The sequence below is a fragment of the Battus philenor genome, unplaced genomic scaffold (genome assembly GCF_028537555.1).
Source record: "Battus philenor isolate CCGP_79_NKW_IND1 unplaced genomic scaffold, ilBatPhil1.0.hap1 SCAF_26, whole genome shotgun sequence".
Taxonomy (NCBI): domain Eukaryota; kingdom Metazoa; phylum Arthropoda; class Insecta; order Lepidoptera; family Papilionidae; genus Battus; species Battus philenor.
The window spans coordinates 7968862-7996787 of NW_027181689.1; the positions used below are offsets into that span (position 1 = coordinate 7968862).

A 27926-nucleotide genomic window follows, 5' to 3' on the forward strand; every position below is an offset into this window, starting at 1 on the left:
AACTGGAAGATTTGTCTCTCTCCAACCCTGAGCTTCCGAGCTGCTTAGGCAGATCGCTGAGGGGAATACGGATATGTTGCAAAATGTTCCCCGGGCCTTTTTTTTTAATATACAGTGACGTTACGCAGTCGTTTCTCTTTACTTCAAAGAGAGTAGAGCTAAATAATAAGAATGATATATTTTAAATTAAAGTAGATTGAACATAAATGTGTAATCGTTGCGAAAAACATCAATCTCTTTTTTATTAAAAAAATCATCCATGTTCTCTTTATTTATATTGTCCGAATCAAATCATGATCTACGTAATATTTGATAAATTTATAATTTAGTATGTTTTGTTTTATGTTTGGAAAAAACTACAGAAAAAAGGTTAAACGTAGTTTTTTCTTCGTTACAAATACACCGATACATCGAATGAAGGGTTTGGCTTTGTCAACACTAAAAGAAGCAATAAAACAACCTGAATCGATATTCTCATTTATTTTTAAAATAAAACCGCCATTTACATCTGGACATCACAAAAACAGGAAACATGCAATTTTAATCGTAATGTTCGTGAGACTTAATAGTTTGTAAGAAAGAGAAAGTCTATAATTAGAAGAGACAGGTGCAATAAAAACATTCCAGAAAGAATTTTGTTCAAGCATTTCATTTTAATTAGAAAAATAAAGATTATAACACTTTTATTTCATAAATTCTATGCACATTGAACACGAAATTAAATGAAAATATAATCCAAGTACATCACACAAATCATTTATTTTTCATATTTACAGAAAATTAAAAAAAATATTTGTATTTACGTAAAAAATTATCATGATGATTGTACACGACAAGAATTTTTTTTTATTTAAATCATAATAATAAGTCATTATAATTTTCGAATTCACAATATATTTATGTCATATTTGTAAAATGTTTAATTGATTGTAAAACTAAACTTAAAACAGATAAGACTTTTTAATTTCAAAACGTGCATAAAGGATAGAAAAAATAAATCTTGTCTGCGTTTAGAACGTGTCACATATTAACTTTGACATGTACATATACAACACAAATTAATCATAATGTCTTTGTACACTTTTTTTTTAAAAAAAAAAACTAGTTTTTATAACCAGTATTAAGCTTTGGCTCGAGGATATTTGTATGGAATTATTGAGAAAATTTACATCATTTTCTCATATAGTTTGGTATAATGTTTAAACTTTGTGCAATTCATATACTTAGAGATTAAAGATATCATTTATTGTTATAAGGTTAATGTACTAACCAATTAGATCAAATATTTCATGAATTTAAATATTTTGAGATTAATCCTGAGGTCTTTTTATAAATTGCTGCATATCACATACTCTATAACAGTAAACAGGCATTAGTGTTAAAATAATCACAGACGCCGTAGGAATATAAACAATTGACATTAAGTATGAACGATATTACAGCTAAATTGACACTATTTTAACTAATCAACTAGTCAATAATACACACCTTCATATCACCTAAGATAAATATTTAACTGTTGTACGTTATGTCTGTCGAATTCAAGTAGAATTTCTCTTCGTAACAAAGTGTATGACCATAAAATCGAGCCGCAGCTTAAATTTGGCGATTTAAGCAAAAACCCACACAACGAATCAGTAATTGCCTACAAACTACATAACAATATATACATAAAAATCTCATTTATATCACATCATTCATTCAAAAATATTCCTTATATCTATTAATAATTAGTCACATTACAGGATATTTCAAATAACGCTTTAGTTTGTCGATTGATATACTTTATATTTTGGGGGAAATTTACTCAAATCTTCAGGAAGCATGCGAGTAACTTTTCTTTATTTAAATTTTATTTCTTTTTTTATTTAAAAATAGAATAGTTAATGTTGGCTGCCATTTTGTTAACCCCACTACTATACCCGCATTTTTATATTTTATATACTAAATTAATAGCGAGGAAACTTGATAAATTTGCAACGAATACGGATCTCTAATAATGTTATATAAATAATAAAACCGTTTTTTATTACATTATTATGTAATCTCCTTTTTTAAATGATGTAATTAAAAAAACTGCAGAGGAAATAATTTAATTAAAAAAAGTTTATTTAGGTTATCCTCAAACTTTGTTTTAGAAATCTTAATAATTTAAAAACTGTTAACTAATTACACAATTTGATTATTTATACAATATTTTTTATCTTTTTTTTTTCCGAAATTGATCGCATTTGAATTTAAAAAAAGACAATAACCGTGTAAGGCAAAAGCTTTTCTATATTTAATACAATTAAAACTTAATATTCAATAGTTTCATTACTTTCCATTCATGAATCATTCTTCTAAAATGGCTACATTTTTTTCTTCATATCATGTAACTAAAATTAATATTATAATAAATTATTTTAGGCCACTTAATACTAAACTGTTTTATTGTACTCTTCGCTAAACTATTCGCTATAAACTGAGCTTTCAGCAACAAAGCCTATATGAGCTTAGAACCGGTTTTCCAAGTATCGCACCAAAACCGGATCTTTATTATTAATTTGTAAACACCGATATCAATGTTTCAATGTACATTATTTTCGATTTCGACAAAATATTCTACACCGAAAATTCAATTGAATAGTCTATTTTTAATTATATACTTCAAAATGATATCGTCTTAAAACACCGCAAGCAACAATGCGATCGTTTCAACAATAATAATAAATATAGATATACAGATAATATTTACACAAGTGTCTACAAATTCTACGACAATTGGAGGTTTGCACATGGATATGCTTTCTGGCACGGACATAAGAGCATATCGTCTTTTTGCTTTCAGTCATTTCGAATGCGTGGAACGGAATGTTTTTGTCATTTAGAAAAAAAATTGCCTATGGACTGGTTAAGAAATTGAAAGAAAAGTGCAATTAAAAATTCACCGCCTCCATTCTTAATTCATCCAGTCGGCAAGAATCAGAGTCACGTTTAATCAACCATCCATTTATTGTCTACAAAAGACATACAAATGTCATAGATTAAAAAGTAATTTTCGTTAAATCACATTTTTTTTTGGAATATATATCACAGTTGGAACTGCACCCGTAGACGCAGCCCGTGGCTTTCGTAAAACTTATAAACAATTAAAACTAGGAATGCATCGAACTTCAGACCAAAATAGATCGTGTACTTGGCACTGAATAATTACAATTATCAATCGTATTTCTATACAATACTGCATGGGTAACAATTATTGATAAGCCATTTGAAAAATATTTCTTCCTTTATTAAACTTATACGAACTAAATATACAAAAATAAAGTTCATTCGTTGACATCGTTTACACATTGGTATGATCCAATTTTCATCCAGCGTATGCCGTTAATTTTAAAACGTTAAATAGAAGCTTAAAAGATTTAAGACTTTGAAATTCACATGCGATGCATTTTCCTTCAGTTTTTAAGTACCAGAAACATTATTACCGTATTCCAAACCGAACATAGAGAGAATGACGAAAGCAAGACCCAGGAACACTGAACCTAAGAGATCGCCTAACGCTGTCAAATATGGAATTGCAGCATTGTCTGGATCCTTCTGCTTCTTCCACATGAAGTGTATCAGCATGTAAGCCAGGTAGAGAAGCATCATCACCTGGAACATTAAATATTTAGTTGAAAATTTCAATTTTTACATGTTCTAATTAAATCTTTAGTTGAGAATTTCAATTTTTACATGTTCTATAAATATATGTATATATTGGCGCCAAATAGCTGATCATTGCAGCCTTAAAGTTCTGGAATGGAGACTGTATCGTCAAGACAGATCGTCAAGACATATGACCTTCTTAAGGTCGTCAGAAAAGGTCCCTATTGAAAATCTACGAAAGAGGCCATTACAACATTCATCTGATGATAATTTATCATTTCAGCTGTACAAAGTCAACTGACACATAGGCCGGTTGAAAACGTCTTGCAATAAACGTCTTTCGACCTTGTGTGTGGATGTTCTACTCTTGCGCATGCCCATCCGTGGTCTTCTCTCTAGAACCTTAAGACCACAGCGGCCAGCTTGCTAATCTGCTGGTCTACGTTGGTGACTTCCGTTTGTCTTCGGATCTCCTCAGTCTTGATTCAATCTCGAAGAGAAATTCCGTGCATATCTCCATAGCTCGTTGAGTGACTAGTCATCTGTAAATTTTGTGTCATAAAAGATAAGTAAAGAATAAAATAAAAGAACATTTTAATACCTGTAGCATAGAGCACATGACGTATGTGAGTCCAAAAGCAAACTGGATGCTGACGAAGCCTTGATAGATGAAATCGGCGACGATCATAAATATGACCTGCCCACACATTGCCAGGACTAACAGCATTCGCGCCACTTTAGCAGCGGTTGCTGAAATTAAATTATTAATTAATAAAGAAAACGTTAAATCATTACGTAAATGTATATTTGTACAATCCGTGTATAGAATAATCGATTTCTGAAGCAATAAATCAAGCATGTAATGACTTAGAAATTATATTGAATGATTAATAGATGATACATGCAACGACAGGTCTAAAGATCATGTTGAAAAAAGTACATTACGTCGAATGCTATACGGGATGATTGGTTATAGGTTAAAAGCTTTGAAAGGATTATTATATAGCACACTTGCTGACGAGCAATGTCAAATAATCCATGGTTTCGGAAATAGCATTTAAACATATTGAAATTAATTATTTACTATCTGTCTATGCAGACTTTGTACAGCCAGAAGTTATTGGCCTTTAGCTTTCCAATAGATAAAATAAACAGTGTAACATTACTGAGCTGATTAATTTGTTTAGGAGGTTTCGAAATAAGTACAAAACCTTAAAAGATTTTTGCTGACTAATGGACTATGTAAAGCCTTTTCAAGATTTTACAGCAATAAACTGACCTGTAATTTTTTACCTATTTGAAATTCTAATTATTATGAGTACATAACTTTATTAACTATACTTACATGTAATGTAAACAAATGTGCTTGTTTGTTTTAATGTTTTCTAAACATGGACGAAAATTCTAGCTCTTCTCTTTCCTGATAGTTCTTGTCTGTTTTACAAATCAAATTAGGAACTTTATAGTTGACTAGAAAATTAAATACTCACTTCCGAAGAACAGTGTCTTCCACGGCCATTCCACAATCCTGGTGTTCTCGGGCAAAATTCCAAGGATCGCCGTCTGATGCAGATGCGTGGTAAGACGAGATGACTGCACGCAAACAAGATTGCCACCAATGCCGTTCACAATTGGTTGGAACACTTCGTACCCTTGATACTTCTCCACCGCCTGATCCAGAACAATGCCACCAATACTGGAAAGAAAAGATAAACGATATTAAACTACTGCGTTTATATTGGAGCCAGCTTAATTGTTATTATAATGTCCAAAATTACAGTTGGAAGCGATCTGCATCCAACGTCTTCCGATGATAACAAAGTCTTCCATTCACCTTTTGAGAAAGACGTACTACTGACTTTGCTGATCCTTGGTCTACACTCCAAAAGTTCAAGGCCCACGCGGCCATCTGCTATGTAGCATGCTTATTGCCTCATACTAATACACTGGACTATGATCATTAATTTCGTTCATCTAGTGATCTTTTCACTAATGAGTCAATTTCGTAGAGAAATCTTGAGCGTAGCCTTCATGGGTTGTTGAGGAACTGTGGACTTGACTGAGTGAATAAGACTCATAGAGGAAGACCACGTTTCAGCGCCGTGGGTAATACACATCGATCGTGGACTTTCAACTTTAGGCACCGAGATACTGTAAGAGATGTTTCGTAGTTTAAAAGAACGGATATTCGAATGCACATTTATTTAGATAAACATCTCTCGTAATTATGGAATGGGATTGCGTGAATTACTTATTGATAAAAAAACAAATGGAAATTTAAATCTCTACTCGCTTACATCCGGTGTGTTTATTTATTTATCTATTTACTCTTTTCTCTCTTGATGGATTTGTAACGGCTGACTTAATGTCTTACAGGTACTTTCTACCAAAAACCTAAAGCGGTACAGACATCAGAATAAGGTCTAATCGGTGTAAAAATGTGGTGTAAAAATTGTACATAAAATACTATAAGCACTTATACTAAATATACCATGTGTGACATACATCTCACTCGGCCGTTAAAATCCAGTATTTTTTTGACACAAAAATGCTTTTCACAATTTGCTAACACTATTATTTTATTAAATAATATATTATGTACACTATGACATATTATATTCTACTAAAATAAAGGTAAGAAAAGGAAAGCAAGATATTGCGAAGAGAAAAAAAGAAATAAATGGGAGATATTAAGAAGGATAAGAGAGAAGACAACAATATTTAGTGAAAAATTATTAATTGTATAAACAGTTCCTGTCATAGTAGGTGAGAAAGAGAGGTCCCCAAAACGTGATATTCTTTATTCAAATTTAAAAATCAAATTTACGAATTTAATTTTATTTACTTTAGATTTATATGGAAAGCTAGCCATAAACCGATTAAATTTATATCCAACAATAGCGATATATCTTTGCTTATCGTATGCGTTGGAAAAATTCCAGATGTGTAAACCTGTCGATGTAATTCGTACAGTATTAGCAGTAATAAATTATTTAATAACTAGATTAAATAGTTTAAATTACTCATACTTAATCTACGATTACAATATGATATTACGCTTTAGAAAAATTCGACAAGGTGGGAATCAAGGAAAAAAGGGACCGCCGCAAGCCTAACCGGCGGACTGAGGGAACGGAGCAGCCAATACTTGCCCCGTCTCGCCTCGCGCATAACCACGGCGCGGTACAGCTGTTACAGTAGCATTTTAGTAACTCGTTATCCTTTCAGCCGTTGAACGTCCACTACTAGACATAGATTTCTCTTTTAGATTTACGATAGGACCGGCTGCAAGCGGCTTGCATTCAGCGTCTTTTGACGACCTTAAAGAAGTCTGTCCAATTTTTGGATGGACGTCATACCCTGTGATCCGTGGACTCTAACCCCAGCCAACTACGCCAGCTACCATCAGTTCTGCGTGCTATGTAGCCTGTCCATTGATACTTCAACGTGTCAACCGGTTAGATTTTTTCGTTAATTTTTTTTGTCTCCGAATCTCCTCATTTTTGTTTCGATCTCGTAAAGAAATTTGGAGAACAGCCCTCCCTATGGGTTATTGAGCGATTGTGAATTTCCCAATGTGCCGGAAACCACTTTATAGCGAAAATAATTATATTAAAAATATTTATTCCAACTGAGGGCGTCTTACTGCTGAAATTATGATAATAATGACTAAGTGGTCTATTACACGTAGTAGGGGACGTGGGTAAAACACTTGAGTCTACAGACATGCGCACGCGCAGATAACCGACACGCGACCGATACGATGTCGGCATTAACAGGTCGGAACTCACTGACTCAGTGTCATTGTCAATGCCCGCTTGTTAGTTCACGTGGCGTATCTGGTTGTTTAAACTTCTTCATAACGCTGGCATAGAAAACGAATTGAATCGATCAAAACAAAACATTAAATTGCACTCGTATAACGGGCATAATTCCTAAGAGATTTATTCCAACTCCTCTCCCAAAAAATAGTAAATATACATTTACAAAGATAACATAATTACAAAGTGACAGAAGTTGAGCAAAGCTGTCTATAATAATTAATATATAATAAAATATGAATTGTACATACCCGCTGATAAAGAGAGCAGAAATAACAGGCGTCCAGCCCGTGGTAAGAACCTTCTTTGTGTACTTGTTTCTCCACACAATGAACACCCAGAGAGGAAGAAGGCTGTAGTACACGCACATAAGCGCTATGGGTTGCCAGAGGGATATTTCTAGAAAGATGTCAAATAATTATTGGTATAGTAAGACATGACTATAATTTAACGAAAGAATTTATTTATTCAATAATGTATATCAAAAGGACATAAAAATAAATTTAAAGCATCATCCATAATCCAATTAGGTAGACTGATAGACTTTACCCGATTTTATTCTAAATATAAATTTAAACTACAAACAAATAAAATTTAATTTTAAGAAATTACATAGAAAATTTTAGTGTATAATTCTTGAACGTTTAAGTTATGGTAGCGTATTTTCGTTATTATTTATGTTATTATTGTTTTAAAATAAAATGAAAATGTACAAATAAATAATGGTTTAATGACCTATAAAATCTCTCAACCTGTCCCGATCACTGGTTTTATAGTGTTTTATTGATAACTTACTTATCTGATCGTACATATATTGGGCCGTCACAGCGAGCACGGAGTTGCTGACAATGTCGCCAATTGACGCCGCCAAAGGTGTCGCCACGTTGTCCGGATTCACTTTGAACTTCTGGGACCCGAAGATGACCAGAACCATCACGAAATCTAAGAACAAAATATCTCTTTATTACACCCCGCTAGATCCACATTTTAAGATATAGACTAGAAATTATAAAGTATCAAGAACCAACAAAATATTAAATCGGTTCTCAGAAGACTACACATTTTTATTGACAGCATTTATTTGAATTAGGTAAAAGTTTAGAACATTTCGTTTTCCCTAATACTGGTACAAGAGGAATATAAATGTATCTCTTAATATGGAGGAATATAAATATTAAATTTATCTAGGTGGGTCCATCGTATGGGTAGTAATCCTAGGCTGCCTTTGTAAATCTGGTTTCTCCACTCCAGAACCTAAAGCCCTTGCGGTCATCTATTTTGTGTTATGTGGGTTGATCACTCCCACAACGTGCCAATCCACTGGGCTATATCTACTATCTTAGTTGTTCTATGGACCTCTGCTCATTCCAGATTCGATAGCTTTCTCCGTGAGACTTGTGCGACTACGAGTAATAAATAATACAGATATGCCCAGCTGTGGACATCGTTCGTTTGAATTCATGTTGATGTATAACGATATTTCAACTATATCCTTCTACTACATAGTTATTCACGAAGAGGTCTCTAATATTTCTATTAATTCATCACCAACGAAGACGGTGAAGATTTGTTGGATAAACTCACCGAGCACGAAGCAAGTGGTGGTGGCAGTGAAGACGGCAGAGGCAATGAGCAGCAAAACAAAGCTGCCGTTAAACGCTCTGTCCGTGATGGCGTTCACTGTTATTGCGAACATCGAAACGACCGTCGCCGCCACAATCGCTTGCACCTGCAAACATAGTTTAATGTACCCTATGCTTTTTAGGCCTCCCTTTTATCATGTAATAAGATGAACTATATTATTAATTATTTCACACTTCATATCATAAGTGAACATAAGTGTCTAGTTGAGTTCTTTGTTACGTGCTACAATCATTTACTTTACTGTATATTGGTTTACATTTTTTATTATTGGACACATAATGTTGTAAATTGTATAGGAAAAAACTCTTAATGTATATTTTTCTTAGTTTAGGAGACAGAATTGTAAAAACAAAGACTTGTTCCTAATTTTTTGTCTGATAAAGTTGATTATTATTATTAAAATAATACAATGCTAACAAGTATGCTTCTAAAATCACAAATTTATGCCTCTATTGACTTTTGTAATATAAAGTACTATATAATTGCATACGACATCTTAACAGGCGACATGCTTCATTAGTCGTGTGATTAGACCAGATATTTTTCACAAGGAAAGGTATTGCCTATTGTTCATGAAACGAGATGTAGAAAATTGAAAACATATTATATACCTGAACCAGTGATATATTTCCGACGACCATGGATATGACCTCCCTAGGCGATTCCATGTTACCGAGGTTAGCTTGCGTTGATAAACGTGAGGCCAGACACATGTCTAAATTACCTGTAGACAAGGAAAATATCATTTCATAAAGTATTTTTAATAAATTTACAAAAGTAATGTACAATATAACAACAAAATAAATAAAATAGTTATCCTTAGTCATGTTTGTACGAGGGTCAAACTGAAAGTTCTTAGAAAATCAAAAACTAAGCATTCTAGCAAGTTATTAGTTTTATTATAACTTTTCAAAATAGCGTCCATTTACATCAATACATCGCTGCATTCGATGGAACCATTGAGAAAAGCACCTTGCCCACTCGGCCTTATGGGTCTCTTCGACGGCGTTTTGAAACGCAGCCACTGCTTCTTCGGCGTCCATAAAATGTTTTCCTCGAAGTTTTTCTTTTATTTTCGGGAATAAATAAAAATCGCAGGATGCGAGGTCGGGGCTATACGGCGGGTGACCCAGTAATTCCACGTCTGAGGTCGCCAAATAGTCGATCGTTTGCCTGGCGGTATGCGACGAGGCATTGTCGTGATGAAGGAGGATCCTGCTGCGAGGTCGTTTCTCTCGAACTTTTTCCAAGACAAGTGGCAAACAGTTGTTAGTGTACCACTCTGCATTAACCGTTTTCTGATCCTCTAAGACAACTGTCGCGTAATGACCTGTCTTTCCGAAGAACGAGGCCACCATCTTTTTTCCAACACTTCGACCTCTCTTCACTTTAGTTGGCAACTCTTCGGAAGGAAACACCCACTGAGCAGACTGTCTTTTAGTTTCCGGATCATAACAGTAAATCCAGCTTTCGTCACCCGTTAGTATGTCGAACACAGCATTTGAGTCACCTCCGTTAAATTCGCAAAACACTGGTATTGTCTTCAGTCGTCGCTGTAGAAGGCCGTCCCTCACGCAAATCATCGGTGAGATTAGTTCGACCACGTTTGAATTCATTAAACCAGTTGTAAACTGTGGCACGAGATGGGGCTTCATCGTGAAAAGCCAATCGAAGTCTATCATAACTTTCTTGTTGACAGTTTGGCCCTCGTACGATGATTGAAATTCATTTGATGTGGGCACAACTTGCTTACTTGATAGCTTCTACAAAAGGAACTCAAAAAAATTAGACAGGCTTATAGTTATTGGCAATGTACAAGATGAAAGGTCTAGAGTACGGACACCTACTTGCCACATTATTGCAGTTACAAAAGCATGAAACACAACCATGCATAGTTCCATAAATCTTTCTGAGAACAGAAAAGCTTGGAGAAAACTGATAGCGGAGACTGACATAATTGGCCACAACCCTCAGTCATGTATTATTAAGAAAAAGAAGAAGGAGGTAACTAAATATTACAAAATAAAAAATTAACTAACACTAAACATAAAGAGAAGTTAGCTTTTATTCACTCTAATGAGTGACTGCACATGGTCCCCGAGCAAAAACTTCGGCTTGGGCTGTAACTCTAGAAGCGCTAAGCATTCCCATTCAAGAATATCCTATGAACTATAATTTGTTTGATTCATCATTTCAACCATAGAACGTCCACCGACAGATATCCAATTAGACTGGTAGAAAGCGGCTCGCATACAACGTTTTCCGGCGACCTTAACAAGATCATCTGTCCACCTGTCCGTTATTTGTGGACACCCTACGCTAAGCTAACTGGTCGCTGGTCTCTATACCAGAACCATTCGGTTATTATCGAGTTAAGTACCAAGTGCATTCGATGCACCGATCCTAAAAGAGTTCAAGTGCCGCTTCCCAAGAGCAGTGGTATCATCATTATGAGTCACTACACGGACTGGGCATGCTCATGCAAAAGAGCCATCGGAAAGAAGAAACCTAAGAAAGAAGGAAACTTCAATAGCGTGAGCTAAAAGTAAGGCAACAGCTAAGGAACGGGGACTTTCCCTCGCTCTTCCCTCCCCATCACTTCACGGAGAGACAAAGCAACATTGTACCATAGACGAGTCACGCCACATAACATCCAAGCGATGCTTGATAACGAGCAAGACCAATAGTAGTAGGTAAAAATTAAATTTTAGCTCTCGGATCTCGCGTCTATAAGCATTGTGACCGTTGAAACGGCAACAAACCCATAAAGCTGAGAGCGCCGACATCTAACAAAAACTAGAGAGAGTATCGAGTGCGTATATGGTATAATGAAGCTATGAAACTTAAATTTTCCTAAAGTACATATACGCCGGCATATGTAACAAAAGCGTTTATCGGCTTTTATCGTTATATAAATGTTACTGTAATATATACCGTGGTGAGTTGGAATAGTGACGGAATTGCCTTAACACTTTCGCGGGCACGTGGAAAATATCGATGTCAAAACCATAATAAACGTGGATCGCATTGCACGTTTGTTTGAATGGTTATCATTTAGTCACGTGTTCAATCGTCAGGTACTAATGAACTTATTTCTATAACAAATCTTTGTCGACTGTTAAATAAAATAATTATTAATTGTCGAGTGATTATAGGATTAGGTGATGTCTGTTACCAATGATGATTTAGGACCCTGAAACGAGGACTTTAACTTTGGTCCTCTTTGGCATGGTTTCAGAGTTCAAAGAGCTTCGAAGAGCTATACCAGGGATCTCGAGTTCAAATCAGGGGTTAGAAAAAGAATGAAAATCACCGACATAGTCCAGTGGATTGGCAAGTTGAGGCGGCATCGGACTGGCCATACAGTGCAAAAGTAGCTAATGCCTTAATGTTCTGGAGTATTAAGACAAACGTAGCAAAGGATGTCCATCCACAAGAGACCGAGGGCAGGGAGGAGTCAATAGCTTCCCTGATAAGCGGAAAGGATACCAGGGAAGAATTCCTCTCTTATTGCAAAAGAATCACACAATATGCAATAGAAAGAAATAAAAGTTAGGCATAGACAACAAATAAAAACTAACAAGAAAAATTAAAAAATAAAATAATATAAAACTGTGATACAGAATAGATAAAAATGTGATACAATAAAAATAGAAATTAAGAAAATGTAAAATGAAAAGAGGATGAAACAAAGGTAAACAGAGCAAAAGGGAAAGAAAGCAGAATTGTGCCCGTAAAGTCCTTGTCCCACCAAAGGTAGGGGTACGAGAGGCCCCCAATAGCTGGAACCATAAAAAAAAAGAGAGACCGGTGGATGCAGACTACTTTCAACTGGACCTATTGATAATCTATGGAGAGGACTATGTCCAGCACTGGACATCTTACGACTGAAACAATGTTTATGGCGACACAGCATTCGTTAATAATAAAAAATAAATAAAATTGATAAAGAAGCATCGTGACCTTTTCTTGCAGCTCCTCCTAGAATCATGCATGATATACGTTAACTTAAGTACAATAAATGAGAAAAAAAAACGATACGATACAATATCTACTTTGTTGACGTAAAAAGTTTTGACTTCAACGCAAGTTTTGTAGGCAAAATAGGCTACGCTATCTCAAGATAATTGAAACGGAATAAGGAACACAATGGTGCAAAATATAACAGTAATGCTCTGCAATAACATGTATTGTTTACTTTCACACGAGTCGTGTATGATTCTGATTAGTTTAAACAACGAACATGGTTTACGTAATAAATAATAGGTTAGTTGACTTTTGATGCGTGTGCGCATCTCGGAAGATGATTTTACGTATATCAGAGGCGTATTCTCTTCGTCGTTACGACGGACGACGGACGTGTGACTAGGGTTAATTAAAAACAAAATTCGACCGCGGGCACACAAAATTATATCACCTTTAAAAAGCTATTTCTTTTGGTTAAACGTAAGCCAAAAAATATTCAGGTTAAGTTTTGCACCTATAAGAGCTAAAGTTAGAAAAAATATGCAATTATTTGTAATGAACACCGTCTTTACGGGTGGAATTTCTTAAATGATGATATTTGTTTATAGTTAATATCTATCGTTTCATAGGTATCGTGATGAGTTAGTATATGGGTGGAAATCTATTATATACGTAAAAAAACCGTTTTGATATCTCAAATATTAACTGATAAAAAAAATTAAATCCTTCGGGAGGATATACGCAATTACCTTATCTTTAATTGTATATGTGGTTTTTAAATCCATCGAGTATAGACAGAGACAGGAATATATATTTACATACATTATATATTTGCACATGTGATTATAATTTACTTAGTTTATTTTTAAATTTAACTATCAAGGTGACTCATATATAGTTGGTTTTCGATAAAGGTTTTTCTGAAAATAAATTAACGAAATAATGATGTCGAATTCAATTAACTTAAAGGTTTTAAATATTAATTAAAAGTCTAGTTGCGATAAGTTTCAGTACCGTGGTGTTAATGGTACAGACACATGCAGTTGATAGCCGTGACGTGAGTAATGACAAGAAAATAATTTTATCTACAAACTGGGACGTGTTGAATATTAACAACGAAGGCTTCTGTAGTGTAGTTAAGTGGATGTTAGTCCAATTCTCTCCTCAATTGGATTTTCCTTAGCCTAGTATATTGTGTGATTAGTATTTTAGGGAATTGCATAAAGGAGATACGTAAACAAATGAAAGTATAGCTAAGTATAGAAAGTAAAGCATAGCTTCATGGTTTGGCAGTAAGAAGGCCACATAGCGTTCCGAATACATTGCCTTAAGATTCTAGAGTGGAGAACATAAACCGGCGACTGGAGAGAGGAGGCCACTATCGCCTCCATTTTGATAGAGAAAGATAGCAGAAAAACCTTTCTCAACTTCTGCAGAACAATATCCAAAACAGTAATAAATAGGAATAAATGATAAAATAAATAGTGCAATACAAAACGTATATTAGAGCTAATTATAATAGAAATAAATTAAATAAGTAAATACTAGTATTGAAAATAAGAGAAATAAACAATGTGGTATATAGGTATAAGATGCAATATTAACTAAAAAAGCTGAGATATATAAATTGTATAAATTAACTAAGCTGCAGTAATTGAGGATAGATGAAAGGATGCTAGAGCGGAGGAAAAACAGACGGAATTATGCAATGAAGAACAGAATGATAGAGATTGTGTAGAATAGAAGAAGAGTATGAAAATAATAAATAGGAAGGGAAAATTGTAATAAAAAAAAGCAAATCTCTGTTCCCAACAAACTAGGGTGTGGAACTAATAAGAAAAAACCGGCAACTGGAGTAAGACATCCATAAGGTGAAATGATGAAATTGTTAAGGCCGTCTCTACTGTTGTAAATATATGGGAGGGGCCTATCTCCTGTAGACGTCTCTGTGGACAATGCTGGCTTGCCCACTATCACTTAAACTTGGCAATCCAATGGGCTATATAGGTTACTTTCTTTCATTTACGGATATCTGCTTAATAAGTTCTTTTTACTGTGTTATACAAAAATAAAAAATAAATGAAGAAACACCGCTTTGAATTAAATTTCCTTTATTTATATTTGCTAATGACTATGCCAATAACTTTTAACAGTGTTTAAAACAAAAGAAAGTTCTATATCTAGTAAATATCATGACGTTTTAAGCGGCTGATTAAAATCGAACCTTATTTACTTCAATAAGGTACTTGAGGAATATAAGTATGGTTAATAATCCTTTATCAATAAATATTGTTGCGTTAGCCAATACTCTTACAAGACTAAACAAATAAATATCGATTTAAACAGAATCAACACTCAATTCTAATGTTATTGGAATGTATTTTGCTGTACAATGATATCGATTTAAGTGCTTACTATCGGCCAAACATTTAGCAAACTTGGGATTTCTTACGCTGGTAATTTCCCGGCAAGAGTCATATTCGGATTTATACTTCACCAGTAACTTTTATCGCATGCAATAACTGACTTTAATTTCATACAATAGAAATGATTTTAAGTTAATACTAGTGATTTTCTTCACTTTGTTGCACCACTTGGGTGGTATTAACACAATGCATGATAATTTTTATTTAGATTAGTGTAAGAATAATAATCCAGTCTGTAAGCGTTAAAAGCAATGGATGTTTTTATTTCCGGGCACATAATACGACATGTTCAGGAAATAAAAAAAAATGTTCAAGTGTCCAATTACCACATACATTACATACATTATTTTACACTACAGTCCATAGATGGCGCTATACACAAAACTTCTTTTGACTAAAACAGATTTTCAAAACATAATAAAAATTATAATTTCGATCAATAAGTTAATACGCATACAGGTATTAATTCAAGATTCAAAAAATAAAGCCAGCAGTACTCGAGGTCGTGTATATTACATATATATAGAAACTATTTACAATAGTGTGATATTTACAATTTTAACTCAAACACAATGGCGACTATCTCATTAATGGCATCTAAAATCAAATCGGCGTTCCAATTTAAATTCGAATACGCAAGAATAATTTAACGTTAAAAAGTATTGCGGTCTTATTAGCCAATAATACGAAATGTTTTTACGTGAACACTGCAAGATTAATGTCATTCATTGTATATTTTGTATTTGACCCTTTTGGTTGATTATGTACTCTTGTGAATATTAAGTCAAGTAAGTTAAGAACAACACTGCTTACTAGAGCAAATGACCTTATTACAAGCAATGAAAACTCCTGCACACACATCTTGACAATGTGACATTAAAATCAATGTTTTCTTCAATGATTGCAAATCGTCATATGTACAACCGACAATAATGCTAAATAATTAAATAATTGTCTTTTTGTAAGAATTTGGTTTTAGAAAGATATAACGAAATATGGTTCAAATCTAAACTGTTATACAGCCACCAAGAAAATAAAATTGATTGCAAACTAAATCCCACGGCAAATATTTTAAAGAAATTCATCTGTGTTGGCCTCACTGATGATATCTCACAACACTGAAAAACTGTTTGGCTATATTAAAGACACTATATATGATTATGCATATAATTAATTGATTTTCAACTCAAAATATGTAATGCGTTTTATCATTGTTTTAAATACCAGTATCGTTTTGCACTTATACAGGATTATAAATATAAAGCCATTGAAAGGTTTGATAGGTGAAAGGTGAAATTAATAAACATGCTACTATGAAATAAATATGAATAAATAATGTAAGGATAATATAGTAACAAATAAGCGATTTAGAAATTCGGATTATTACATATATTATATATTAATTATTGATCCTAATTCCAACAGAAGAAGTCAATCAATGTAACATATTTGTGCGGTGATTGTAAATACGCGTAAAAGAGATTTACAGACTAATGAGCTACACCTACATATTTAAAACTTTAACAACTTTAAGCAATCATCTTGTGTAGACCAATGACAAATATCTCAAAAAAAATTGAAATAAGAATTCAATTTCTAACAAAATCAGAGTTTGTATCCATTAAATTCTTGTTTGAGAGAAAAGGATTCCATAGCGGTAAAATAGCAGCTCCGACAACAAGTTGAAACTCACTCGAACACCTGGTGTTTTGTAGAAAAATTGCAAACGCAAAAAGAGACAGACAAGAGCGGTTGTGCATACATCTGTATCTCTGTGAGCAAATTTTGAACGTTAAATTACGTTATTTTAATTTATATAGATCTTGTGTTATATTTTAAAATGTCGTAAGCCGTTTGATAGTTCAATATCAAGTTTATCTAAGTTGATATGTTATGATATGTTGTTATATATGTTGATGATAGAGGAAAATTATTTAGACTTATCAAGAGTTAAAAAACAGCAATATTTTTTTTTCTTAAAAACTAAACTTCTTCACTACAATCAAAATTGTCCTTATATCGAGTATAATTTTAATGTATGAAACAAATGCTGTAATTGAAATTTATAGCAATACTATATATGATTACTAATAATATATTAAACTCACCCTTTAAACCAGACAGAGAAGGTACTAGAACAAAGATGGCGGACACGTTCTGAAAAACTTCCCAGTTCTGAAATTAAAACAGTGATATTTACGTTTACAATACTAAAATATTAATACAAAAGTTTTACTTATTTTTCGATATTATTTTTTTAACTTAAACATACATCACTTGTAATTATTATGTGAAATTTTACACGAGTAGAATTTGTCAAAAAAAATCCACTTCTCAATTAATTTAAAAAATAATAAAGGCATGACCACACTTCTATATACAGCGTTTCCCCCCTATAACGAGGGCATATCCCTTACTATATACCTGTACTCTAAAATTTACTGTGGTTTGTGCATTTGTGATCTTATATTAAATAACCCAGCCGTACCACGCTCGCTTCGTTAACTTAATGAAGATATCCCCCCAAATCTCAAAAGAATTCAGGAAAATCCCTTCTTTACTGAGCCCTACTTGGCAAAAGGAACTATTCCTTCTAGATATCTATATGTAATGGGTCCTGAAATATTGTGAAGAGTCAGCACTTAGAAGGAAATCTATTATAAACAGAGTAAGGTCTCTTTTATATATAATATACATATATATAAGAGAAATATTTCTCATATATATATATATATATATATATATATATATATATATATATATATATATATATATATATATATATATATATATATAAAAGTCTCATATCTTTTACAGGTTCTACACATTTTACTGACCATCCCGTATAAAGTGACCACTGTGAAATGTGCTATTTTATTTTTTTTCTATGGAAATGCGATGGGTCAGTAACTTCCGGCAACATAAATTCTCAAGGGACAGATAGTATACAATAAATAATTCTAATATATAGTAGCCCGAATTTTTCTTACCATAATATCATTTCGTTGTTTATGAATGATTTTAAGTTACAGTGCGAAATAAATTAATTCACAGCACATGAGTTATACATTTATCCCTTTAAAACTTTTACATCTATAATTAATCATCCTGTATAAGCACCAAGCCTTTAATAAATGCATAAAGTTCTAGCTCCAATAAGCAATAAGGCTCTCCAACATTATTAAGTATCATTGTGTACTTACCCTTACGGTTCCAAGGACCAAGCCAGCGCCGATGGTACCGCAACCGGCAATGAAGAATGGGACAGCCACTTGCATCAACGTGTTCCACCATCTTTCTTCCTTCTTCTAGAAATAAATAATATTGCATATAGATGGATTATTTTTAAAATACCTCTTCGATAATAGAAAACGATTTATCTGCAGTTCTGTTTCCTCTGGCTCGAATAGTATAATGCTACCGAAATAATATACTGCGCCGTAGGATAGAGCGGCGAGGCTGGGAGAGACAGAGACGGTGATATTAAGTTTAGTAACAGTAAAGCAATCTAGCCCAATGGTATATGGTCTGAGACTTGCTATCGTATGTCCCTGGTTTGATACCCGATATACAATCTCATATAATACACTCTTTGTACATCAATTATTTAGGATTTCCACTGCTCATAAACAAGTTCCCGGAGGATAAGCAGCAGTGTCCGCTTCGCACCATAATACCACACAGCGATCGCCGGCCCACCTGCCAAGTGTGGCGATTGTGGTCCCCCCTCCCCCCTCTGGATGTCTTTGCGAGAGGCTTATGCCTTAGAGTCAGCGTTTAAAAAAAAGCGCTAAGCGCAAAAGCGCTGCGACGGACTGCCATCCAAAAGATCAGATCACATTGTTAAAAGTCGATCGAAAATCTGGCCACAGGCTCCTTAAGGCTGGTTAGCCTTATTGTAAATCTATGGGCTTAATAATATCATCTTTATACCTTGGAGGTGGACGTACGTACAATCTTAATGCACTTGGCTACCGTAACTTCATCTTGGCAATTTTGCTACGCGATGTCGACTCCTTTTTTTTACCTACGGATCTCTTAATTTTTCAAAGCCCACTTCATAGCTCATTGAGCGAATGTAAGTGGTTACTTATGTTAGAATTTCAAAAAAGGAAACCTTTGCATCTAAAAAGAGTACTATGGTCTAAATAGTAAAAACAGTTTATATGTCATGTGTTAAATATAGCATTTATTGCATGCTATACTTAACACAGCTCCCCCATACATATAATATAACTTGTTAATTCTAAATTAAATGTTGTTTTTTCCAACCTAAACTTGGTAAGCTATAACGATGGGACATTTGCTAAACAAAAAACACGTTTTATTATAAATTTTATATGTTATTATATCACCGCATGATTAGTTCACTTTGCATATTAAAACGTTCCTATTAAAAAGTCGTTACAAGAATTCTACAGGGTAATTAATTATAATATTATAAAATTAGCTTTAAAACAATAAAGCTCATTCAACATGAAGCTTTACAACCAGCCTGTATAAAGTTATCACCCCAAAAATGTTACAGTAATTTATTTTTTCTATTGGAATGAAACAGGAAAATAACTCTTGACAGCACAATGTCTGAAGGGGCAAAAAGTAAACAATTATTAATATCATCATCGTGGCGGACTTTGAGGAAGGCGTATTCATTGCAGTGGGCTTTTATCAGCTGATATGATGATGACAATGATGAACGCAAATTAAAAAAAAACGCTTTTTATGACTACATTATCATTACGTTACTTGATATTTTCGAAATCATTTATTTTTGGACAGAGTGTACCAAAATAATTGAGAGTAAATGGTCTATACTTTCACTTCAATAAAGTAACAAGTAAACGTTACGTTATTCGTTAGACAACTTAAAAAGTACTACGAATTGTTTTTAAATTTAGATCGAAAAAAAAAAACACATTGAACCGGTTTATAAAATGAAGATTATTTTGACGGCAATAATAATAAATTATGTAACGACTTTTTAACCACCTCTTAAGAGGCTATTCGGTATTTAAAATTGCTCATACATAAATTAGCTAATCTTTCCAGAATTAACCAAGGCCGTGTCCGTATATATACAGGTTTTAGTGATATTTTCTAGAAAACATAATGCCAGTTCGTTTACTCAACTGCCACTAACGAAATTTTCAAATATTTTACGCATTATTTCTTGTTGTACAAGTAAAAATATTTTTAAAGAAATTGTTTATATATTCATATATTAGCATATGCATTATTTAATCAACCATATCATGCGAATAGGTAAAAAGATACAAATGTATGTATGTAAGTACATACTTTTACCTGGTATATGCTCAGTGTTCATACATATGAACACTGAGCATATACCAGGAGTACATAAGTTTTATCCGGATTCTTTCGTAAAATAACCACGTAATTTTGAAGAAAAATTAGTCTATTTATTCACAATACTGTCCGTCTGCTTCTAGAATCTTCATCCATATTTCAGACAATTCATGAATACAATTCTAGAAAGTCTTTTGCAGCATGATGGACCATTTTCCAACTTTCTCTAATTTATTTATGTTAATAGGTGAAGCGACATGTTACATTCGAACGAACATGATTGTATTTATTTGTCGTATATTGTTCAACGAACTGAATGACGTCTGTGTCAAATTAAAAGGCTGCGTATTTTCTGCTCTCTTAGTTAAGCCGAAAATACCTATACACACACTTTATCCTTATACATAACATAAGACATACTTGTTACAGTACACGACTGTATTTATTATATAACCTCCTCCTGTATATATATTATGCACATATGTAAATATGTATACATTTTTTTATCCGGTGACCAGACGATCTCGAAGACTTCTACCACAACGCAAAAACTACATATTTGTTTTTGTCTTCACTCTCATTATAAATTACATTGAGAAAAAGCTTCCGTAAATTTAAATTTTTAACAAAGAAAAAAAAACTACAATGGAATCTCTGGTCGAAATAATTATCAGTTTCAAATTTATCTTACTACGTGATCTTTAAAACTATAAAAATAACATTTTAAGATGTTAAAATTATTTAACAAAAAATCTGCAGTGGTTGAGGCTAAATAAATAAGCATAACTTATCTCATTTATAAGTATTAACTAGTTAAAGGTGCGTTTAAGCAAGGTTTAAATTTCTGTCTACTTCTAACGTTGTGAAATTATTCTCATTTGATTACATTTTAATATTCCTGTTTAACCTTCAACGTGACGTAATATCTTATTAAATATCTTGTGGACGTCGTAGAACCAAATTTTACATTCATGGTCACTAACGCGGTAATACAGTAGAATGAAGCGACCCGAGTCGCGACTTAAATGAAAACCTCGTAATTTCTCCATCTGCAACCGGCTCTCATAAACTCGCGGAAATTACAAATGTCACTAAAGGAGAAGTGTAATATCTATCCAAAAAAATCACGGACCGTGACCAGGAAAACACGACTGAAAATTTTATAATTTATGTCCGGAACCCAAAAATGTCCCGAGAATAAAAAAAAATGTTGAGTTCCTAAACATATTAAAACAATTTGTGCGCCTTTAAAAAAATAGTTATATATAAATTTCTCTACAATTTCTGACGCCGACTACAATCATTTTGAAAAATTATTGTACTAATCAGAAGTATTACGCTGTTTCAAATTGAGTTTCACATTTATTATAGATAGATATGATCAATAAGTTTTAGAGAAAAAAAAACTGATGACCAATTTCTTGTGTTGCTAATACGCTACTCTCTTCTTTGCGTAGTCCTCTCTACTGAGGATCATGACCCTATTAAGAAAGTGCAGTTTGCCATCTATGCTGGTCTTCAGCTGTGTATGTTGCTTCGATAACTATCTTATTAAACGTCGTTCTGATCTGATCGAACCAGTGCGTAACAGCAGCCTCGTGGTCGGCGTTTCTGTATTCTGTATTCTGTATTCTTGTATATTATATGAAGGTTGTTACCTATTTATTCTCGATTAATGATCATGTTGTTAGCCCGGGTGCTGTTACAGCTCCATCGGAACTAAGTTAACAGAGCCGAAGGGTCCGTGAACTTAATAATAAAACAAAAGCTGGACAGACGAAATCCAGTTGCACGAAGTAGTTCGCACGTCCCGTGTGGAGTTGCCAGACTTTCCATCGGGCGCGTCCCCCGGGTGGCGGATAGGGGAACGCCACCCAGATATGGGTGGTATCGGACATGTTCCGGCGTAGTAAACCGCTCTACCCGAGTAGAGCAGTGTAGTGTTGATGTTGTGTAAATGCTTGAGACGATAGCGCGGACTACAGGCGAGCTAAGGCGCTGTTGGCGGTTAAGGAGCGGGCGGCCGCCACCTAAAAACGGGTGTTGTGGTGTGGTGTGGTGAGTAACGTTTTGTTCTGTTATGAATTACGCAACGTCCTGTGCAAAGTGTCGCAGGTGCAGTGATGTAGGTTGTTATGCTTTTTAATAAATGCAATGTAAATTAAAATACGTAATCAACAAGTAAACGTGAAATGAAACGTGCACGTAGTTTAACAAGTGTTCTTATAACTATTCCATTGGTATTGGTCCATTGTGCATTATCCATGTATAGACAATAGGAGTCACGAAGTTCTTTCGTGTTAACACGTTATAACTTTAAACGATGTTACTTCAATAGTTTTTATTACATTTTCTGTTGACGTCACTGATGTAAATGCTATTGATTGTGTAATAACTTACATATTTACAGATAAACGATTAAACTCAGTCACTTGTTTTCTTATTATCTTGTATTCGAAGAATGAAACTATTTCTAAAAACTCAACGTAAAATTATACAAAACCTATTACAAAATTCCGAAAAAAGTTTAATATTTCACATTAACATAATTGTTTACAGGGGACATAATCACCACGGATTATATATATACCTAATTCAAATGATAACTCATTAATCGGAAATTTGGAAATTATCGATGACGTAGCACGTCAATTTAAAATGCATGTCAAAATAACTCATTATCTCAATGAGGAAAAAACAATGGAAATATCCATGGATTTGTAAACATTTTATATCGTTTCTATTATTAACGATAAACTGCACGTATTATTATATAATTCTATTTAGGGTTGGAAAAAACAACATTCGAATCGTGATAAAATAATACAATGATCATATTTTGTCATAAGGATGTATCAATATAAGTATAAATAATTTTTATAGTAGTCTTTTAATGACCGGTCTTGCACTACCCACATACAGTAATTTTTCGTGATCTTGACTATAACGTCAGTCCACCTAAGGGGGGCCTAGCCACCCCGCGTCCACCGACTCGTATATGGCCTTTCTGGTATCTTGGGTCACAACGGCCATCGGTAGCACAAGCAATGTGACCTGCCCGCTGAAACCACTTCAGACAACCTATTTTTAGAGCTATATCGGCGAGCTTGGTTATTGGTGCTTCCATAGATAACACTTGAGTTGAAATTAAGTTGAAATATACTTACCCCGGAAAGCGGTTGTTTCTCGGCGTCGGATTCTGCAACCTTCTTGTCCGGGGGATCCCCCGGACTTTTCAAATCGCCGTTTGTGTTTATCGACGCCATGTTGAAAGCGGTGTCGGGACAACCAATCTCATCTGTAACAAAGCATTTGCTATTAAAACACATTTCATATTGTTTTTCTGGAAAGAAAATATGAAATCTAACTCTTTAGATAGACCATAATTTAATTAAACCTGAGTTAAGAATTGAATTGTTTTTTAATAAAATGTTAAATGTAATAATAAATATTATATTGTATTAAGAATTTAATGTAAAAAATATTGTTAATTTTTTTTTGTTTAAATCTATCACAGCCTTATTGGCATTTACAGATCCCATGGGCTTGAAGGGGCATAAAGCGGAAGGCGTTTACCCTAAACTTTTTTTAGGTAACTTTACCCAATGGTTCCCGTAGTTCTGAAACGTTCAGTTAGACTCTTAGACTCGACAGGAGACCACGGCTTGGACTGAGTGTCAAGGGCGCTCAAAAGGACAGAACCTCGATTAGGCCCGTTGCTATTATTACAAGCACTCTGGAAAGCGTTAATGCTGAGTGAAAAAGTGACGAAAGAAACTCCACCAAAGATTATCTGGGATGATCGGGGCTGCGCCTCCCTTATGTTCTCAACTGACCTCGCCGTTCAGAATGGCTTGTTTTAGGCACTGAGTATATTACGACAGTGTACCACAAACTTTTTTTTAAAGAAATTTGAGATTTCTCTAATATAAAATATCGAAAATGTTTATAATTGTGAATGAAGATGACTACAACGATAATACGATACACATATATATTCATATAGCCGAAAATTGTTACTTAAGACGGAGCCGATAGATGGCGCTCGTAGTGGATTGTCTTAAACTATGGTTTATAATGAGTAGTCGCATCTATAGGCATCAATCGTTTGCATCGATTAATAAAATTCAACCAAGACTCAGTATTTACGTAACGTTTTCAAACGTTTATTTCACCACCAGCTCACAATAAAAACCGTAATTTATTTTTCAATGTAACACATCCATGTATCCATCTGTGCAGTAAACTCCTTACAAACAAATTGATATTAAAAATGTATTGTTATGTATATAGTCGTATTTAATTGCATTCTTTATAGACCTTCATCGTTTAGGAAATACAGTGACGCTGTGTTCTATCTAGAAAGCCGTCAGGAAATAACCCAGTGCCATTGAGACAGACAATGAAAGATAACGTTTCTGCAATCGTACGATGCCGTGCGAAAGTGTAAGGCTTATCAATCCTTTTGACCTCATATTCCTTGCAATTTAAGAAGTATTAAGGATGTCCAAAAAGATGACAATGTCAGATTCAGTTTCTTAGCCCGGTTTCATTGAAAGATGTAGCAACTTAATTTAGTTAAAATGTTGTCATGTTGCACGCTAAGGTAACCATAATTTTATCAGTTTAACAGTAAAAAATAAATTGCCTAAAGACACTTAAGAATCTATATACAAAATTTAAAAAGACTTTTTAATGATATTTCAGTTAGGTCGGCAGATGACGCTGAATGCAGCCGATTCGATTAAGATATCCCAGGACTCTCTTAAAAAGCGACTAAAAAGGCGTAAGGTTCGCTGTGAGTGTGAAACTTCATCGTCCGAGAAGGTCAACAACGAGAAGTGGTCTCGGGTTGCTTCGGCACAGCGAAAATGGGAAGTTCCGCTTGCCCCGGGATGTGTTTGTCCACGGTACTGAGAGACATCTACGTGTTCTGTAGGGGATCCAGCAGTCTCACCAAAGGTTTAGAGAATGATCACTGTGGGAGAAGCGCTTTTAACTGGTCTAATTGAAAATCTACGAGAAAGGCTAGTGTCATTGGACACCTTACGATTGAAATTATAATCATGGTGATGAATGGAGATTACCCGGCTAGGTGTTCATGATATTGTATTTACAAAAACTGCATTAAATAATCTCTAATCACATACGTCTGTGTGGGTGTATAATCGAAACACAGTAATCAATTTTTGCGCCTCGAATTTGAACCAAAGAAATTGCAACAGTTTTCAATGAAAGCGTGTTGATAAATAAGACGTTTTACGAAATCAAACATTTAACTGTTTATTAAAATACAGTTTTAATGCGTATAACATAAAGTATAAAGTCCAAACGCATTAAATCAAGACGATAAGAAAGTGCAAGATCAAAGCCGAGGTTACATATTAAATTACAATTAATTAATTCAAATGACATGTGGGACTGTAAACTATTCTCCTTTTGTTTATACGCGTGTATGTTCGACTTAGATATTGACCGACCTAAATACGCAATGACCTTCTGTGATGTTTTTGTTATTGGAGAAAAGGTATTTTATAATTATCCTGGTGATACCGTTCTTCTTGAATAACGAAAAGTGAAATTATTTGTTATCGATCTAGGGTCATGTGCTGTTTATTCCTGACTTTCATCATATTAACCTGTACATTACTAAAAAGCGTAATCTCTTGGGTAGACCTATGTTCAGTATTGGACCTTCTATGGTTGAAATAATGTTAATAATGATGATATATTGAAAAACTGAAGTCAACGTTCATAGAAGAGAAGTGAAAATATTTAAAGTGGGCTTAGCGCGATATACCTCTCCTGTAGTCATCAATATAACCCTGATTGATTTTAATATTAAAATAAAAGTTGACGTAAAACAATAAATTTAAGAGATACTAATGCAACTAAAAACGTCATATCTGTGCGGAAGAAACTATATTTTGGAATATATACGTATATATATTCTAAATATGATATTTTTGTAAGATAAGCAAAACTCACGGAATTTGTTAATGCACTATTGCCTTATTAGGACAAGGATACATACCTTTTTTTTCACCCTATCTCCTTCTCATCTCACAATTTCTCTCTTTCTTTCCTCTTTCGTCCTACATATTTTTATCATTCTAACAACAATCACCCACATTAAATTCACGCATCGCCTCCTATCCCTCGCCACAATTCTTGCTACACGGTTTTGTTACGCTTACATCACCCACCACCAACACAAAACCGCAAAGTGTGGCGGCTCTCCTCTCCCCCAAAATGGAAGCGATGCTGCCGCAATAGATGCGTCACCTTAGCGACATTTACAGAATTCGCAGTCATGGGGAGGACAGAGCGCTGGAGGCGCTTAGTTCGTTAACGTAACTGACCAGAAAAGTTGCGGCCATCTCGACACAGGCCATTACATCATTTGTTAACGGATGTGGCCGCCCTGTAAATCTCTTAGATGGACGCTGCATGGAATAACTCGGTGCCGCTGAGAATAAACTGTTACTTAACAAATGCACGTTAAGTATTCCGTCTCAAGGGCGCCCGATAAAGCTAAACCTTGACTTGGGCGGTTACGACTGTCTATCATTACTAACATTTAGTATAGCTAGCAGAAGTTAGGGAAGAAATTGCAGCTACAATACCATCCATGATAATCGGGGATTTTCACCCCTTATAATCAAGTTGTGTCAATAATAAGAACCCATGTAATTGTGTTCTACATTACAGAGACACTATAGAACTATTATCAGTGTTTTGAGCATTACAGAACGGTCCTTTTACATAGAAAAATGATATGTAGTATATTTCAATAAAACATTTCTTCTTATTAAGGAGTTTCTATTTGTTTCAACGATTATAATAAGAAAGTGAAGATAAACTAAAGATTGCTAATATAAATATTGTTAACAAGTGTCAAAGTAATAATAGAACATATAATAAATTTCACAACTTGAATATTTAAGATTGCGTTTTATCGCCTGGAAAATGCGGTAGTTAATAGCCGATGATAGACCTGCCACGATTAACAAGTTAATTGGAACCGATTAGACATGCGTAATCGATTCTAATCCAAATAAAACGATCCTAACAACCAACTGCTTGAACACAGTTGTTAAACATCAAACAGTTTTGTTGTTGTTGGTAA

General features: G+C 34.1%; 1 protein-coding gene across 3 annotated transcripts in view; it reads right to left on the bottom strand.

Moving 5' to 3' along the window:
* Window positions 1–1099: 1099 nt before the first annotated feature.
* The window catches only part of LOC137925300 (solute carrier family 41 member 1-like), a 70897-nt gene continuing 44070 nt past the window's right edge, over window positions 1100–27926 (bottom strand). For 2 of the 3 annotated variants that reach the window (XM_068768738.1, XM_068768739.1), the window contains 10 exons: window positions 23965–24095; window positions 18694–18798; window positions 17599–17665; window positions 9710–9822; window positions 9039–9183; window positions 8250–8396; window positions 7706–7853; window positions 5124–5329; window positions 4235–4383; window positions 2197–3639 (listed from right to left, as the gene is read on the bottom strand). In XM_068768738.1, the coding sequence (XP_068624839.1) occupies window positions 3448–3639; window positions 4235–4383; window positions 5124–5329; window positions 7706–7853; window positions 8250–8396; window positions 9039–9183; window positions 9710–9822; window positions 17599–17665; window positions 18694–18798; window positions 23965–24095 (1403 nt within the window). In that variant the 3' untranslated portion in view covers window positions 2197–3447. Of the gene's footprint in view, window positions 3640–4234; window positions 4384–5123; window positions 5330–7705; window positions 7854–8249; window positions 8397–9038; window positions 9184–9709; window positions 9823–17598; window positions 17666–18693; window positions 18799–23964; window positions 24096–27926 lie in introns of all 3 variants that reach the window. The other variant, XM_068768740.1, reaches the window with a different exon arrangement.